Source organism: Pestalotiopsis fici (assembly GCF_000516985.1).
Source record: "Pestalotiopsis fici W106-1 unplaced genomic scaffold PFICI_Scf_11, whole genome shotgun sequence".
In the NCBI taxonomy this organism is placed as follows: domain Eukaryota; kingdom Fungi; phylum Ascomycota; class Sordariomycetes; order Amphisphaeriales; family Sporocadaceae; genus Pestalotiopsis; species Pestalotiopsis fici.
In genome coordinates this window covers 567,958-585,632 of record NW_006917101.1, presented here as the reverse complement: position 1 = coordinate 585,632, position 17,675 = coordinate 567,958, and the positions used below count along the sequence as shown (strand labels likewise).

The 17,675-nt window shown below is 49.7% G+C and overlaps 4 protein-coding genes across 4 annotated transcripts; 1 reads left to right on the top strand and 3 right to left on the bottom strand.

The window, feature by feature from the left end:
• Window positions 1-420: 420 nt before the first annotated feature.
• Window positions 421-2,251, bottom strand: PFICI_13173 (uncharacterized protein; the record flags this gene model as incomplete). Its single annotated transcript, XM_007841754.1, has 3 exons — window positions 421-1,552; window positions 1,601-1,989; window positions 2,042-2,251. The coding sequence occupies 3 exons, from the start codon at window positions 2,249-2,251 to the stop codon at window positions 421-423; spliced, it is 1,731 nt and encodes a 576-aa protein (XP_007839945.1).
• A 1,443-nt stretch (window positions 2,252-3,694) lies between these two features.
• On the bottom strand, window positions 3,695-6,105 carry PFICI_13172 (uncharacterized protein; the record flags this gene model as incomplete). Its single annotated transcript, XM_007841753.1, has 5 exons — window positions 3,695-4,187; window positions 4,248-4,850; window positions 4,908-5,647; window positions 5,703-5,836; window positions 5,919-6,105. 5 exons carry the CDS (start codon window positions 6,103-6,105, stop codon window positions 3,695-3,697), a joined length of 2,157 nt encoding a protein of 718 aa, XP_007839944.1.
• Window positions 6,106-11,374: 5,269 nt separating this feature from the next.
• On the bottom strand, window positions 11,375-12,973 carry PFICI_13171 (uncharacterized protein; the record flags this gene model as incomplete). Its single annotated transcript, XM_007841752.1, has 2 exons — window positions 11,375-12,783; window positions 12,841-12,973. 2 exons carry the CDS (start codon window positions 12,971-12,973, stop codon window positions 11,375-11,377), a joined length of 1,542 nt encoding a protein of 513 aa, XP_007839943.1.
• A 519-nt stretch (window positions 12,974-13,492) lies between these two features.
• Window positions 13,493-14,696, top strand: PFICI_13170 (uncharacterized protein; the record flags this gene model as incomplete). Its single annotated transcript, XM_007841751.1, has 4 exons — window positions 13,493-13,507; window positions 13,564-13,634; window positions 13,707-14,568; window positions 14,661-14,696. 4 exons carry the CDS (start codon window positions 13,493-13,495, stop codon window positions 14,694-14,696), a joined length of 984 nt encoding a protein of 327 aa, XP_007839942.1.
• Between the last annotated feature and the right edge of the window lie 2,979 nt (window positions 14,697-17,675).

Here is a 17,675-nt window from a genome sequence, read left to right as displayed (position 1 = left end):
AACCAAGCCATCAAAGCACAACAAAGTAAATAAATGAAATAGAGCCAGATTTGCGAGCACCTCAACATGTCATCTGTAAGGCCATAGGCCTGTTGCTCTGTACCTGTTACCTACGAAAACAATGGGAGAACCGAATTAGGAAGTGAACGAATGAGTACTCTAGCTACTAAGCCACTAGAGTAATAATCTTCAGGCTGATAATCTCTCAATCTATACTTGCAAGGTGTAGCTGAAAGTGTGATACAGAAAAGAAAGGTGGAAAAGCTGTAGCAGTTGCAGGGGGAGTTAGGTATGTAAGTACTAGTAGGCAATGCTCACACAATTGATACACACCACACTCCGAGGCTTACACTTTTAGAAAAGCACTGGTTTACGGCATTCTATATATGGCTAGAAGAGATGTGGACGAGATTTCCGGGATCAAAGACCAGATTTGATGATCGCTGCCGCATGTTCCGCCACGCCATATACCGTCGCCTGGGGATTGGTCCTTGGAGTGATCGGAATGATACTCGCATCGCACACACGAAGGTTCTGGCACCCATACACACGCAACTGCGCATCCACCACACCACCCAATTCCTGAGGCATCATGGAGCATGTGCCGGTGAAGTGATGAGCGCCGATGGCTGTTTTGTGTAGGTAATCCTTGGCAACATCTAGGTCTGCAAAGCTCCCATATGGCGGTGCAGAGGGGCTGCGTTTACCGTCCAGTTTGAGGTGACTGGCTAGTGGTTCGGTGGATGCAATCTTCTCAACAACCTGCAAATGGCGCGCCATGACCTCGACATCAAGAGGGTGCGTCAAATACTTTGGGTCAATGGCGAGGATCTTTGCGCCAGAAGGGGATGCGTTCAAGTGCACCGAGCCGCGAGAAAGTGGATGGGCGAGAAGGAGGGTAATGGTGAGATACTTTTCATCTCCCGCTGGTGTCGGAGCCATCCAGCCATCACCTGTTGCTCCAGCATATCCTGGTATTGCAAGGTAGCAACCAGACGCCTCCGTGGGGGACGAGAGCACAGAGTGCACAAAAGCCTCATGGTATTCCTCAAACGACTTTGGCTTCTGTTGGTTCTCCAAGATCGTGCTTCGCAGGAGTTTGACAAGCTCTGACGTGTTTCCCCCAGTCTCGACCCGGGGAGTTGGCAACTGTGCGATCAGATTCGCACCGCTTTTGGAGAAGGGACCTTTCTGCTTCGAATACGCGTCCATCGCAGCGGCAATAGCGCCGCCATCTTGTCTTGCAAGCTTGTCGATCGTATCGAAACCTTCCTCGTCGCGTACTTCAAAGTTGAAAGTACACATGGGGTGGTTTTGGAGATTTTCACCGACATTGGGGTTATCAATGACAACATCGATTCCCACTGACTTCAGTAGGGCCGCATGACCGACACCTGAGAGTTCCAGCAATTTAGGAGAGTTGATAGTCCCTGCAGTGACGATGACTTCTTTGCGAGCATTGACGATTTTCGTCTCTCCATCCTTGGTCAGCTGCACGCCAGTAGCGACTGTCTTGTTTGAGGTATCAAACAAAATCTTCTCAGCCTCCGCTCTCGTCCAGATTGTCAAATTCGGTCACGATTTCGCGGACTCGAAGTACGCATTCGCGGAGTAACTTCTCTGCTTGGTGGCAGGCTGCACGGCGTCCAAAGCTACTGCGCTACCGGAGAATTCACCATCAAGGGTGCCTCCGGTGGTGGGGAACCCGAGCGATTCAATGGTCCTTTTCCACACGTCGGGCCATTCGCTATCGTCTTCGGGGGCACTCAGCTGGATCGGCCCGCCGGTCGGGCACTCGGCATCGCCCAAGGTGTACGACTTTTTCATGGACTTGACGAAACGGGACCAGCCCCATCCTGGATTTCCCAGGCCCTCCCAAGCATCAACATTGGTCTTTGAAGTGGCGCTGAAAGAAAGTCCATTGAGTGCACTGGAGCCGCCAAGCAGCTTGCCCAGTGGGAAACCAATCTCCCGGTTTTGAAGCCCTTCCTACTCATCATCAATCCTCGAGTAATGAATCAACGGTGGCCAATGAATTTACCTGGGGAACGGTACTGAAGTTCCAAGCAGACTCTGAACGAATCAAGGTTGGCCACATGCCAGGGATAGTGACTCGAGGATCAGCAGTCTGATCTTCACCAGCCTCAATCACGAAGACTTCGATGTTTGCATCCTCCGAGAGCCTGGCGGCTAGCACAAGACCGGCCAGCCCACCGCCAACAATCACATAGTCAAAGCTGCTTGTCGACATGGTCTCAAGATGCAAACAGTTAGTACCTCTTCAATGATGCACTCGCTGACAATGGGAAAGACGTATGGGAATATGCAAAGAACGTCAAGATCTCAATACACACGTTTTCGACTCATTTGACCAGAAAATTGAGGTCCGCATCTCGTCGACAAGAAATGTGGACCGTCTGCAGCTTAACTGTTGGTGACAAGGAAGTGCTGCAACATCCGAGCACGGATCAGGTATTCACGCCACGTTATGATTCACTCCGACACAGCCACTGAACGTTGCATCAGCGATCAGCACAAGTTCCAAGTCAAATCAACGAGCCACAGAAGTCGAGTTTTACTTTGACTTCCACCAGCTTAAAGGCATAGTCATTTCTAGTCAGTGATGCTTGGGCGCGAATCGATTTCCTATTCGACCACTTATACCTGGCATCTCAACAATTTTCTGCGCATCGACTCACTATCATGAGCTCTTCGGAGGCTCCCCCGACCACAAATCGGGTTATTTTGAAACGGATGGAACTTGCAAAGGCCCAAGGCAAGATTTGCCCTAAACCAGTCGTTAAACTCCCACAACAAATCCCGGGAAAAATCCTCCAAAACGTTGGTCCGCGCCAAGTGGTTCAGCATGATGACAAGGTAACAAAATTCCTTCCGGATGGCATCGGTCAATCCGAAGCGGCGGCTATGCGTTTCGTATGTGAACACACGTCGATTCCGGTCCCTTATGTGCACGAATCAAGCGACTCAACCATCAGAATGGAACTCATAGAGGGTGTCACACTCGAGAAAGCGTGGAATACACTGTCGGATGAGGAACGTTCGAATATCAGCACCCAGCTCCGGGGTTATATCGAGCAGATGCGAGATATCCACACCAGCGGCGTCCGTATTGGAGCCGTAGACGGGGGGGCCGCCATCGATAGGCACATGATCTATAGCTGTCAAGGTGGGACATTTACCTGCGAGGCAGAATATAACGACTTTCTGCTCGAGGGCTTACGTAGCCATTGTCCGGATGCCATACGAAGAATACTCCAAAGTCAACTTCGGACTGACCATAAGATAACATTTAGTCACGGCGATCTACACGGAACCAATATCCTTGCTCGTGATGGTTGCATTGTTGCTTTACTGGACTGGGAACTCGCCGGGTTCTACCCTGAATATGTTGAATACATAGGGGCGCTGGTGGGTGCTTCTTGGACAGTCGGGTATTATAATGCATTGCTAGATATCTTCTCGTGTCAATATGATGCTGAATACCTCACTTATCGTACTTTGGATGGATTTCACAAGTATTCGTAGAATTCATTACGGATTTTCGGGCGCTGCTAAAACTGCTAGACGGCATGACCCTTGATATTTGATTTCCCCACACGTCATTTCTCTTTTCCTGATCCAAGTCCATGTTTAGCTCCGGATTCTTTCGTCAATCATTGTTAACTACCGGTCCTTAGGTTTGCTGTACAAAGGTAGCCTGCGCCGACGCGGCTGCAACAATGTCGGCCACGACGCGAGGGTAGTTTGCATACAAGGGCTCCTCCGACGCGTCCGCGCCGACAGTGGATCGCCGAGAGCTGATGCTAATCTTGAGAGACCCGTCGTTGCGCAGGCGTCGGGGGTCGATCTGCACGCCGCCCGCGGTGACGACGCGCCACCGAAGCCGCGCCGTGAGGAACGGCACCACGTGCACGGGGTCCAGGCTGCCGAGCTCGCCGACCTTGACGTAGTCCATGAGCTGCGAGGTGATGATCATGGTGTTGCGGACCACGGTGCGGTCGCGCGCTTTCGCTGCGCAGTTGCCGCAGGTCTCCTTTGGCGCCGTGAAGATGTGCGTCGCGCCCACGAGCGTCGGCGCTACCGCCAGGTCCCGCAAGCCCGCAAGTGTGGCCGACGGCTTGGAGAGGACAAAGTAGGGGACGGTGAAGCTGTCATTCAAGGACATCCTAAACGCACGGAGGAATTAATCGGATGATTTATCAACTGGGGTGGGAATGGAAACTTACGCTTCCACACGATCATCAATGTACCACTCCCACAAGACCTGGTTAGTAGATTTGGTCTCTGCTGCTTGACCTGAAGCTGGAATTGAAGCTGGTAATGAGGCTGCAGCAGGTTCTGGAGCAGGTTCTGGAACCGAGGCAGGAGCAGAGGCTGGCTCAGATGCGGGAGCTGAGGCTGGAGCTGTGGAAGACTGGACTGATCCGATCTCAGGAATGGGCGCAGGTAGTACCTGCACGGGTTGGTTCTTGAAGAACGACTTGTCTTCCATCGTAATTGGCTTCATGGCCTCAGGGGGCTCTCCAACATCCTCGTGAGGGTCTGTGGGGATGGACCAATTATAGTTTGCAGCGTAATTGGCGGCGACCTTTTGCCCGGGGAAATTACCGTTTGCATCGCCGGCGTCTTCAAAGTAGTAGCCGAGAGTCCTGCTGTCCCTGACATCATCCGAGCTCCAGAAATCATCGTCGGTGACTCCTCCGGAAGGTTTCTCACGGCGAAGGAATGGCCGCAGCGCCTCCTTGGCTTCCTGTGGGTCATAGTTGAACCAGTTCGTCTCCTTATCGGCATGCACAGCTTGCCATATGGTGAACATGCGCTCGATGTTACTGATTTTGGTCAACGAGGGTCTGCAGATGGACGCGAAATATGGATGATAAACTTACTTGTGGTGGAACCAAAAGATGGGATCAAAGGCCGCTACCGGTACGTAGCCAATATGACCCGATGCCGATCCAAACCCACCAAGGTAGACGTGGTACATGTTGTGGATTCCCTCGAGGGATCCGCTGAAAGGTTTGACCTTGCCTTCGAGCTGCTTCTGTTCCTCTGTCTTTCTTGGGTCATCCGGAGACGAGGCTGGCGCCTGTACATTGCCACGGGCGACAGTACTCTTGGAGATGATCTCGTAGTTGCCATACTCTGGGTCTGTAACGAGCCTGACCGCAAGTCTTGCAGAATCCATACGAATCTCGTTCACGACCGAGTTCAACCTGTCGGGGTTGTCTAGACTTTCGGCCATGGGATGTCTAGATGTGCGGTTTCTACTCACACCAGTCTCTTCGCTGTAAATCTTCTTCCACTCATTTTCTTCATTCAGCTGCCCAGCCGTTGCATCGAAGGCATGGAAGTTGAGCGGGTTCCGTTCAAGAGTTCTCGGAAGGTTGTCTGGCTCATCAAGCACCACGACCGTTGGAGCAGTAAAGATCAACGGGACACAAAAGTTGTACTTGTAGCTGGTCCTCTTGCCATCGAGGATGACACCCGGGAACTCAACCTTACCGCCTCGAGGTCTGTGATAATCCCAGTACGGAAGCCGGAAGTCATATACCGCTTTACGATACTCTGTCTTGTGGGGCTCGTTGTACTTGTTTGCATGTTCCATCATCTTGACGAACAGTGCTTGCTACATATGAAGTATCAGCGGAGAGTCTTCAGAAGCGATAGGAAGTGGTATTCACCTCCAACATTGCAAGGTATGGCCGATGCCATGTGGGAAATGTTGTCTTCGAATGGGCGCAGTAGCCAGGATCGCCCGCCTCACGCTGACGACCAGGAATCTCGTACCAATCCTGGCTGGGAAAGCCGTGAATTCCTGTATGAATAGCGTTAGCAACCGGCACAAGATTCTGTCCTGAAGGACTTGCCTGCAATCTGGAAGAATCCCATGATATCACTTGAAGGGACCTGCTGCAGCTGTTCGAAAGCTATCAGGAACAAGTTGAACGCCTTTGGATTTTTCTCCATCAAGACGTCAATGTCTAAGCGAGGCGCGAGGCCTGCGACCTCGTGCAAGCCAACGATGACGCCCTTGTTGTGAGCATCCCGAAGGCTCTCGAACTTCCGGTCAAATTCGGCATCCATATTTTTGGCAGCAATTGATGATTTTTCAAGGAGAATTCCTGTGACAGGTGAAAATGCTCCGAATGCAGAGATGATGAATCTGGGGATGATACCCCTTAAATATCTACCGAGTAGCTCGTCAACTTCTGTTGTGCTCTTAGACTGTCACTTGGAAGTGGATGACGGGCTGGACTGTCCAAAGTGTCAAAAAGGTTTGGACTATGTAAGCCATGTAGTCTCTTCTCACCGCGTCTCGACCAATACCGTCTTCAAAATGGAAACCATTGGATACGATTTAACAATAGGGGTTTGACTAGACTCATTCGAAGATGAATTTCGTATTCGAGCCCAGGAAGACTAGGTGTGCGGCGTGCTGCCAAGCGTAGTAGTTTCTTGGACTGGCGGGTTAGACCACCAAATAAGACTAGCTGAACAACAAATAATCCACCAAACATCACTTGGCGAGGTCGCGAGCCCAATATTGCGTCCAACACGTGTAGTATCTGGTGATGCGCAGATTCATATCTTGACAAGCTCTAAATCAATTCTACATTCCAAGATCGAATATGTAGACAGGCGCGGACGTCCCATTGACCACCGTCCACACTACAGACGATGGCCATAATACAGACACACTAGTGACTCGGTAGCTACCGAGGCGTGCTTTGGTGGAGATTATAGCGGTAAACAGGGTACAGCTGAAGAGTTGAAAATAGGGTAGATCGCCTAAGGGTCCAGCACTAGAACAGCCACTTCAGCAAGGTCTGGTGTAGCTGAACGCAAGGTCGCTGGAAGCTTGTGGTATTTTAAGTTTTTCTTGGTGTCTAATACTAGCCTAGTGGTGAGCTTATTCTTATTGTCAACAATACCCCTAAATCTTTATTTCAATGTCTCGACTCTCAATCCGCGAGCCGGTATGCGTTGACAATTTGTGGATCTATACAGGTGGTTGATCTGGCGGTGTGGTGCACTATATTTTCAGCTATAGACCCTCTGGTCTAGCCGAACTCAAATTCAGCGCCGCGGGCCGGGCCTAGAACCCCCTCCTCGAGATGTCTGTCTCTGAGCTTCGTGACACCTCTGAATCTGACATGTTGGGACTTTGGATCGATGTGCAGATTCAATAATTGTCGCGAGTAGGGGAGATGCTGCAAACTTTCACCTTCGAAATCTGCAAAAGCCTTCAATCATTGTTAACTTGGTAAGAACGAGATATCCAGAGATACCTTCTTCACGCCCGAGGCATTCCAGAGCCTCGTCAGGCTGTGCGCCTTGGTGGCAATGCTGCAGCTGCATGATGAGACTGAAAGACTTGTTGCTTGACAATACGAATACTCCTACCAAACAAGCTGGCCAGGTCTATAAAGGACTTTCTGATAGCAGGGCAAGTGAGAAGTGGGCGGCAAATATATCAGCAATGACGTGGTCAACTCCCCGGAAGAGTGATGAGCTTCGTGACCAATTCAGCTTATTCAGCAAGATCGATATCGATACGCCTACGCAACGTCTACTATTTCGGAAGATTCAAAAAGACTTCGATGGGGAGGACTATCAACTGGCACTTGCTCAACGAAAGACCGAAGCATTGCAGGCAGAGGGTGATGCCAGTAGGGCCAGGAAGCGTAGGAAGGTTAAAATAAGCCCAAATTCGAAGTTTGGCGATATTAAAGCTATCCGGAGGACTCAAATTAAGGTTGGCGAAGTTGGCGATGATTCAGATGAATCAGGGGACCTTTGGAACCCTAGTGATAGTGAATAATGCATTGCTATAGCATTAAAATAAAGATAAAAAATAATTGAAGTATATGGTTAAAGTATAAGCGCATCGAAAATGGGGCTGCCCATAAGTGGGTGACGGACGTTATTTTAGCATATAGAAAATCAAAGTGTTAATGCACTAGTGAGTTAGAATAATCTATTTGGCGATTTGGCTTAAAAATTAAGCCATTTAATTATATTCGACCTTTATATTTAAATAATTGCCCGAGGGTAGGAATCCCCAAATGTTGCGCTGTGAGGAACCGAGAAATATCCTGGCGAATTTATACGAGATCTCATTATAAGCAATCACAGGTTTAAGCTCATTATTAAACACTAATCATTTAGACGAGCTTATTAAAATATCTATTGCTCCCGGCTAACTCGATTATCCTCAAATACGTCACGTATCGTTTAGTTTTGCCCCGGAGACTGGTATTCCTGACGTAGTTTGACAGACATCCGCAGCCTCTAAGGAGAATGCCCCTCTCAGCTCATCGCGCGGACCATGCAGAATCATGCTCATCTCTCGCAAGACTCGGGAGGCTGAGAGGTGGTTATTCTCATCGACGACGCGGATTGTTCGCAGCGGTTTCCGGACCGGTTGCAGTACGAACTCATCCTCGGCGACCTCGGAAGACAAGCTTTGAGGAATTAGGACCGATGGTACCGCCAACATGCAATCGATCTGCGCACTTTCGAGGAGACCGGGGAGGAGTAATCAAGTGCTAACGAGCAATCGGTTGAGCAGATTTCTAGTGAGAAGGACTTGCACGAGATCGGGGAGACGTTCTTGGGATGTGACTAGTATTAGTCAGATTGTGAGATTCGAGTTCGCGAACGGTAGTTTGTTGACATGATGGAAAAACTCATAGTATCAAGATTGATCTCGCTTTCCCCAGCTTTCAGTGCTCGCTAATTTGTCTTTAGCACTAGTCAATGTGATCCATTTTGGTTCATCCGTAGATTCGCTTAATGCGTCTATTCCCATTCCTTCCCATTTGCACCCATCGCAATTTCCACTCTACATTTTCTCGCTTACACATTGGTTCAAAAGCTGTTTGGCAGTAGCTCAAACTGAGTGCATCGGCCAGCGGTGTGGCAATATAATTGAAGTTGTCCTTCAAACAAGTTGCTCTTTAACTCGATTACAAAGTGGCTTGAAGTCAACTTACGAGAGATCACGCAGATATGACGAACGATTTCCCCCGATTTCTCGGAAGACTCATTGTCCAATGTAATCAAACCAGGCACTACATATTTCACGGCTCACATGTAGAAGCATGGTGTTCATGCACGATGTATACCGCTTCTGAGACATGGTGGCATATTGTCAACCAGGCCAGGGGGCAGGTGGATCTTACGTATAAAGTGGTAGCTACAGTAATCAAGACATCATGAGGATGACATATGCGATGTAAGAATAATAAGACGGGAATATGGTGTGCGAAGGAATATAGCACAAAAGAGAACCTATATGGGCGTCATGAGGCATCAAGGCAGAAGCACATTAGTATAAAGAGGTACCCGCATGTCCTCACATTGATTTACTTGATCTCATAATCAGTCTTGCCGGACCAAATTCCTATAGCCTATCTTCAACCTTCTCCAGTGTCAAAATGCACCACTACAGCACCATTACCATTCTTTTCACTTCCCTCGCAGTAACATCTGCATTTTCTGCACCTCATATGGCTTCAGAGGCCCCCCAAACGATTGAAAAACGGGAAACATTCCGCGGCGTAAGTTAGCCGTACTCATCGCAGTCATGATTATCTTTATATAAGTCGTGAACTGCCGCTAATCCACGCGATAATATTGCCTACTCGCCGACAATACATGCCATTGGTGTCAGGACTATACAGGGGTATACCGTGGGGGTTCACTAAGTGCCTATTTGGGAAACCCGTCTAACGTGGGATATCGGCTATGCTTAGCCGTCTCCGCGAAGGAATTGAGATATAGTCACTATAGCGCTGCCCAGCTTTCTGCGATTGGGCAGGCTTTTGCTTTCAATACTGAATACACCTACCATTGCCATTCTATCACTCTTACTCGCCCTCACGTTCTAACAATTGGGAACGTGATGACCATACCAGAGCAGGTAAATGCACCTGCAATACTGGTAACGAAATAAGTAACGTGAACCATGAGAATTCTTGGGATATTTATGTACTAACTAGGGGGATATTCTTAGTGTCGAACCAATAATGGCCGTTGTTATTATAATGACGAGACCCTTAAATGCGTTTATCCATAAGGTTAAAATTGTAATTTGGGCATTTTATTACATACTCAAGGTATTATGATGAGAGCTGTGTAAAGGGTTATAGCACAAGATATTTAGTCAATTAAAGAGCCTTAAGGCACTTTTGTCAAACAATATATGGCTTTTTGTAACAGGTTGGCTACAATCTGGTCCATTTTATCTAGCGCACAGGGGGTCTGAGCACCGCCAACCCACTCCAGGTAAGTCTTCGTCAGAATCGACATATTCCTTTTTTCTTATAAATGCTGATGAACTGTCGTGCTAGACCACTTGGACGTGGACGCTTCCTCGCAATCAACTCTCAGTCCTGCGGAACCCGAAGCTGAGAACGAGCTGCTCAATCTACCCAGCACTGCCCTAAAGCAACGCAGATCTCGAAGTGTGCTTGAAGATGAAACAGTCATAGCCAATCGAGATTATCCATGCAAGATTATCGGAGAGAAACAGATTAGAGGGAATACTTGGTATCTTATCAGGTGGAAGGCGACATTGGAGGTACGATTTCAAAAAAAGGTCCCTTATTCGAAGATAGGCGCCTACATCAAGCTACGGTACCAATGGGTGATCTCCAAGTACGCCAAGTCAAATTGAACGATGCGTGAAGCACTCAGCCAAGTCGAACAGCCACCTAGGTTAGGGCAGTCCATTATTAATGCCGGGGCATTCTCAACTGCATGCAACGCAACCACAATCACCCTCTTTCGGAGATTTCTTACCGAGTTCAATATCGAAGAACTCGCTCTTTTGAGCTCTAAGTGGTAGAGAGAGCTAGACTGTGCCGCTCAATTGCAGAAACGTCTGAGCGCCTAGGATTTACGCGGCAGTCGGTAGCCTTACCACAGCAACCATCAGCCATCTCCTACTTAGGCTTGTTAGCTGTATCACCCAGCCTGTCGCTTTGCTGCTTTTAGCGCCTGAAATTAGGGGCTATTACTTGGTCTCAGGTCTCGACTCAGTGACCCTAAAGGGATCCATCGCTAAAGCAATGGATGCAGCTAGTGCTAGCTTCCCTGTGAACCGCGCGCATTCAGGGAAATTCAAGAGCTACAGAGAGCTACGAGAGAAAATGCTGATCTCCAAGGTTTACTAGTTGCTGTATCACAACATTCATCCTGTCTAGGTACATATCCACGCTGCAAGGAGGAGACTGCGGTGATTGTGCGAGTCAGTGTCATTCCTCAAGTCATTATAAAATTGACTTCTTAATGCAACACTAGTCTCTACTCTACTCCCTACTCTTTCCCGGCCAACTTGATTTATTCTCTACACGCGTAACTCTATCTCTACCTTGTTTTCATTGAATACCTCTACCTTGCTCACATCGAGTACCTCGGCGGCGTCTCCGTCGAAGATGATGGCAATCTGCTCCAGGGATCTCCCGCGAGTCTCAGGGTACCAGAAATACACAGTGACTGCCATGATCAGGAGAATGACGACAAAGACGATGTAGTACCTCCAACCGATGCTGTCGAGGGCGATGGGGTTGGCAAAAGTGTTGAAGAAGATGGCGGTGATGGCGGCAACCCAAGTGACAGTCAGGCCGCGGCTCCGCAGCCTGAAAGGCCAGATCTCGCAGGGATACGCAGTCAGAAACGGCGTCAGGGCAATGTCGTAGCCGGCGAAGAAGATGAACAGGAACGGGATCACAGCTAAGCCCATTGACGCTTCGCCCTTCTCAGCGAACGATGCGGACAGGGCAGTCACCAGCACGAATGAGATGAGCATGATAAGGGCAGAAGCCAAGAAGAGGGGCCTCCGCCCAGCCTTATCCACCAATAGTGCACCGGCTACAGAGAAGACGAGATTCCAAACCTGGAGGCAGGCTGAAATCATGGTCTGGTCCGTAACACTGGTGACTCCCACGGTGTTGAGCACCAACGAGAGGTAATAGCTGACCACACCATTGCCAGCCCATTGCGCGAAGATGCCCAAACTGATCGATATGAAGAGACGGTATCGATTGCCAGGAGTCCTTACCATCTCCATGTAGGAGGCGCTGCCATGCGCCTCTTGCTCTGTCTTGATAGCCGTTTGGATCTCGGCGAACTCGTAACCAACAAGTGGGGAGTCCTGGTCACCACCAGCGTGGACCTTGACAAGGATCTCCCGCGCCTCACCGGATCTGTCCTGAGAGATGAGCCATCTAGGACTTTCTGGCGCCACGAGTAGGCCAGGGAGCGCAACAAGCGGCAGCAAGATCTGCAAGAGGGAGGGTAGCCGCCAGGCCCAATGGTTGGGATAGTTTCGTGTGGCAAAAGTCTCCCAGGCTGCAAGAGAGCCACCAACATACCATCCACACATGAAAAGAGCGTTCAGAATGCCGCGGTGGGTAGGATATGCGACTTCATTGATCAGAACGGGGGCGGCATTGCCGAACAAGGCCGAGGCGCATCCCACGAAGAAGCGGGCGAGGATGAAGCCGACATCGTTGGGTGTCAGTGCCTGTAGCACAGATCCAAGGACAAGAAAGACGTAGCCCACATAAATTCCGGGTTTGCGTCCGTACTTGTTGGCAATCCAGGCGGCAATAGGGAAGAATATTCCAGCACCAAGCCAGTAGATGGCGTTGATCCATCCAAGCCACGCTCCGCTAGGGTCGTCCATAAACTCTTGCCATTGGGACAGCGCCTGGAGGGAGTTCATGAGGGACCCATCATAACCATTGGCAGATGCTATATTTGCTGCGTCAATGGTGGCTCATAGGTGGGTTAATGGTCGCATATACTTACAAAAGAGAACCAAGGAGATCAAGCTGAAATTGAGCCTGATCAGGTATGGTCGTTTGTACCAAGGACCTTCTGGCAACACAGCAGCAAGCTCGCTGCCAACAGACTTCGAGCCAGCGGCAACACTTACACCCATGATGACAGAGATTTCGATCGTTCCGACAGGATGGGAAAAGAAAATTTTGAAGAAAAAAAAAAGAAGGAAAAAAAAAACCGAGGCGGTATACAAGTGGGTCTTCCAAGTGTAAAGGGGCAGCAAAACACGAAGAAGTGTGGTGACTTGTGATTTTAACCAACAGTATGTCTCTCACAAGGCGCCCAAAGGTTTATGAAGACGACCAGCTCTCGACGACGAGCTCTCCCGATATTGTATATCGGGATCTTGAAGCCCTTCTCTTGATCATCCCATGATCTCCTGGAATTTTTTCGAGTCTCATTCTCCACCGCTGCCTTCCCCCAGACTCCGGATTCGTCGTTGAATGGGGAAAGGAGGCTAGGGACTAATTTGTTCGGTACTAGTCTTGTTCTCGAACGACTGGGGTGGAGAAATATCGTGCAAGCGAAGTAATGGAGACATTATTGACCAATGGCTAGCGACGCACGTCCAATCGCATCGACGAATATGCTCCGCTCGCGGAGAAACGGATAATTCGAGATGGGACGATGGTCAGTATGGACATGACATCAACGGAGAATATGGACCTGTAGCGTCTTACGGAACAATAGAATTCATGGCGTGTTCCCAAGGGCGTAGAAACGCCACCGGGCTCAGACTTTGACGTCGAGGCCATCCTGAAGTAGCTGACGTTGGACGAAAAGGTCTCGCTCCTTGCTGGCAAGGACTTCTGGCACACTATACCCGTCCCAAGGCTGGGCATACCGTCGATTCGGCGCTCTGATGGGCCTAATGGCATACGGGGCACTCGGTTCTTTGGCAGCGTATCGTCGGCATGCCTTCCCTGCGGCATGGCCATTGGGGCCACATTCGACCAGGAGCTAGCTCGGGAGATTGGGCATCTTCTCGCTGACGAAGCCAGAGCAAAGGGCGCCCACGTCATCTTGGGACCTACCGTCAACATTCCCCGGGCGCCTCTGGGCGGCCGCGGTTTCGAGTCGTACTCGGAAGATCCCGTACTGTCCGGCTTGATGGCGGGAGCATTAACACGAGAACCAGCGGCCCGGTCCGAGCTTTCTGGGGAGCGGCACGATGGAAGAGACAGCTTCTGTCGAGCTTGTCAAGAGCCCCAGACGTACGAAATTCTGGTGCAATGGGGCTGCGCCAAGACAAGCAAGCTGAAGGTGCCCGCCACTGTTGACTTTGGACACGGCGGTTTCCGCATCAGCGGGTGTAGGCGCCTTGATCTGGCTCAGGGTATTGCAGACGCTGTCGAGCTGGCAAAAAATAGCGACCAAGTCATTTTGTTTGCCGGCTTGAGCGGAGAATGGGAGTCGGAGGGTGAGGACAGAGAGACCTTGGATCTTCCACCTTGCACTGACGACTTGATTGATAGGGTGCTCGAAGCCAATCGTAATACCGTCATCGTCATCCAGAGCGGGACACCTGTGCTCCTGCCTTGGATTCACAAGGCCAAAGACGTGCTGCATGCCTGGTATGGCGGTAACGAGACGGGCAATGGTATTGCCGATGACGTTTTCCAGACGTCTAGAGGATCACTCTGCGAGTCTCAATTATCGATCCGAGGGTGGCAGGTGTTTGTATGGCGAGGATGTGTATGTTGGCTATCGGTGTTTCGATCAGATGAAGGTTGAGCCTCTTTTCCCATTCGGACACGGTCTTTCACACACCTCCTTGACTATTCTAGATCTTCAGTTACGAGAAGAAGGAGACGCTTTCTTAGTCAGCGCCACGGTAGAGAATAGTGGCTTAGTGGTGGGATTGGATCAGACTGCAATGGGGAATCACTAAAACGAGCTGGGAAAGCAAGGGAAAATCCCTAAACGAAATCGTAGTAAAAGCAGTCAATTAAGTGGTGAGTTATGTAAAAAGGATTATCTCGCCACTTGGCGAGATACGAAAGCTATTATAAACAGTGGCCCAGCGACCGTGCTTTCCCGTATTTCCCCTACCACTTGGCCATCTTCACCTAATGGCTCGAGGCGATCCGAGGGCCTCGTCCCTAATATGAAATATAAAGAACACCCATAGGTCTTCGCCCATCAATTCAAAATATAAGCTTCCCATATTTCTCCCTATTCCATTATTCAGTTAAACTGACTGAACATTCGACCCGTAAGGCCGCGAGGCTTCACGACCTTCCTTGGCTCAAGTCCCAAAAGGCTGACCTGGTCGGGCGGCATGCGTCCAATCCTCGGCCCTCGACATGGCAATGTTTATGCACATAATGCAGCCGTCCGACCCAGCGGCCATACGGATTCGGTCAATCCTTACAAGCCGTCTGATAAAAACCCACGAGTAGCCATGCAGGAAGTATATGGTGACCGATTTCGCCACCTCTACAACGACAACACGTCCATCCACCGACAGTTGGAGAGAATCAATAAAGTTGTTGAAGCTAATCGACCGTATGGTCAGCTGGTTCCCGCCGTGCGATTCCTGGACATTCCCAATTAACACCATAGTTGAGACTTTGCTGGTCATGCCAAGAAACCATGTTAATTGATATTGTTTATACCTTCTTTAAAATTGCCTAAATACCTCCAACCAGGATCAGCAACTGTGCAACTATACATTGCACCAATCACAAAGCCGAACCCAACAGTTCCTAGACGCCCACCACAGGCGCTGAAAGCTTTCCTCGAGGTTGCTCATCTGCGACCAGGTGAATCGAGGAAGGTCCAGTTTGCAATCAATCCGACAAGGGATATGAGATATCGGGATGAGAATGTGGGCATGTGGTGCAGTAGCGCTGGTCTCTACCATGTGACTCTCTCGCAAACTAGTCGTGATGTCAGAGAGCAAAAGCTTGTTAGGCAAATAGACAAGACGAAGTGGTGGGATAGTTTGTCATCATGATCAGAGTATCGGCCATGTAGATATTTGTAACCCGACGGTGCGGCTTGATTCTCCCACAAGAAGAACTCTCATGCAATAGTCTGCGAATCTGCAGTGTTGATTCTTTCGCTGCGGTCGAGACGCGATATTATAGCTGTCAAATCTCTGACATACTCAGCGGCTCGCCTGGATGCCAGATCCTCGTCCCCATATGGACAGGCCAACATGTCAACAGCGACGTCGCACACTTTGAATGCCAGGTGTAATCCGTTGGGTTCCAGAGCGCTTTCTGGAATGGTATGCAGCACGTGCAGAAGCTGTCGACACATCGCCTCTCGTTGATCTTACAGTAATCTCCTAGCACGATTGTCGGGGTTTTCCGTCCCTTCCATTGCATCAATCTGATCGATAATGATACTCTGTAACCATAGGTGCGTAGCGTGGAGGTTGGCGCGCATCGTTGCGAACCAAATCTGAACGACGTGCTCTTGAAGATCACTGTCATGGGTGCGGCAGCCCCGTCATGGTTGGACGGAAGATTTGTGGCCTGAGCCCATTGTCTTAGCGGACCTGGGATAACGTCGAGTATGTACTTGAGTTCATACAAACTATCTTGGAGATATTTAACGTTTCCGGCCTTATTGGAAGCTTATTGACATTGGCATAGCTCTGAACGACGTGATGTGCCCGCCGCGGGTGCCCAAGGACCCAGCGCAGTTCCAACTACTTTCGAATAAACTATAAACCCAGTAGTCAATGCTACCACCAGAGTCAGTTTCATGTAGTGATAACTCTTCCCACCCACTGAAAGATAGGAAATATTGTCTTGTGGATGGAGATGGGCAATGACAGGCAATGTAGTCACTTAAAGTATGTGTTGAATCAGCTTCTAAGATGGTGTCTTTCAATATCAATTCATCATCGACGTCCTTTGGTAAAAGTGCGCAGAGGTCGATAGCTTGCATCAACGCTGGGTCAAGGAATGTCTTTACGGAAGTAGGTCAGGTCAGCTTTCTCTACAATGCATTTATGCGAGGCATTCTGCGTCCTCGAATCTGCCGTACTAGGTAACGGGTCCTTGGCAAATAGAAAGTATCAGCAATACCGAGTTAGAAGGCACTCGCAAGTTTTTCTTTGCGCATATTCTGCAGCTGTGAGTGTCTAAATAAGCCTTATGATCTTCATAAAAGTTAATTTATTTGAACAACACTATCTCGAGTCGATAACGGCGGCCAACTCACGGTCGACGCTGCATTTAGCTCCCTCGCCATTGTATCCTAGAAGGTTAGTGATCCTTAATGTTCGTGCCATCTATCATCAACATATCCCGCTGAAACATATTTGCCAGACTTCACAGTGGTAAAAGCACACTGATCGCGGCCCTTCTTCGTCTGGTTGATGTGGTGCCACCGGTACACTCTACGATAGGCGACTCAACTATGGAGCGGATCCTTATCGACGACACACTACAGAGTAATCACCACAGTATATCGCACAGCTCTCAGGCCGCATATATTGTCCATCCCACAGGAAGTACCTACACTTGGCGGCGCCATCCCCTTGCACGCTAATCCCCTTTGACGCCACGATAAGCCACGACAGCGAGACGGGAAGTGTCGATAGCAAGTCCCACGGCGAACTGATCATCTCGGCAATCTCCAAAATGAGATTTCAGGAGGCGATTGAGGCTTGGGGAGGTCTTGACGGCGATGTTACGACGCAGCCGGCTCTCGCAGTGCGAGGGCCAGCTTTTGGCTAAGGTATTGCCAGGGCCATCGTTCTGAAGTGCAGCCTGAGGGCCACTAGTCGCAATAGTGAAGCAATAGAAGTCTCAGCCAACAATGACATACAGAAAACTCGACTT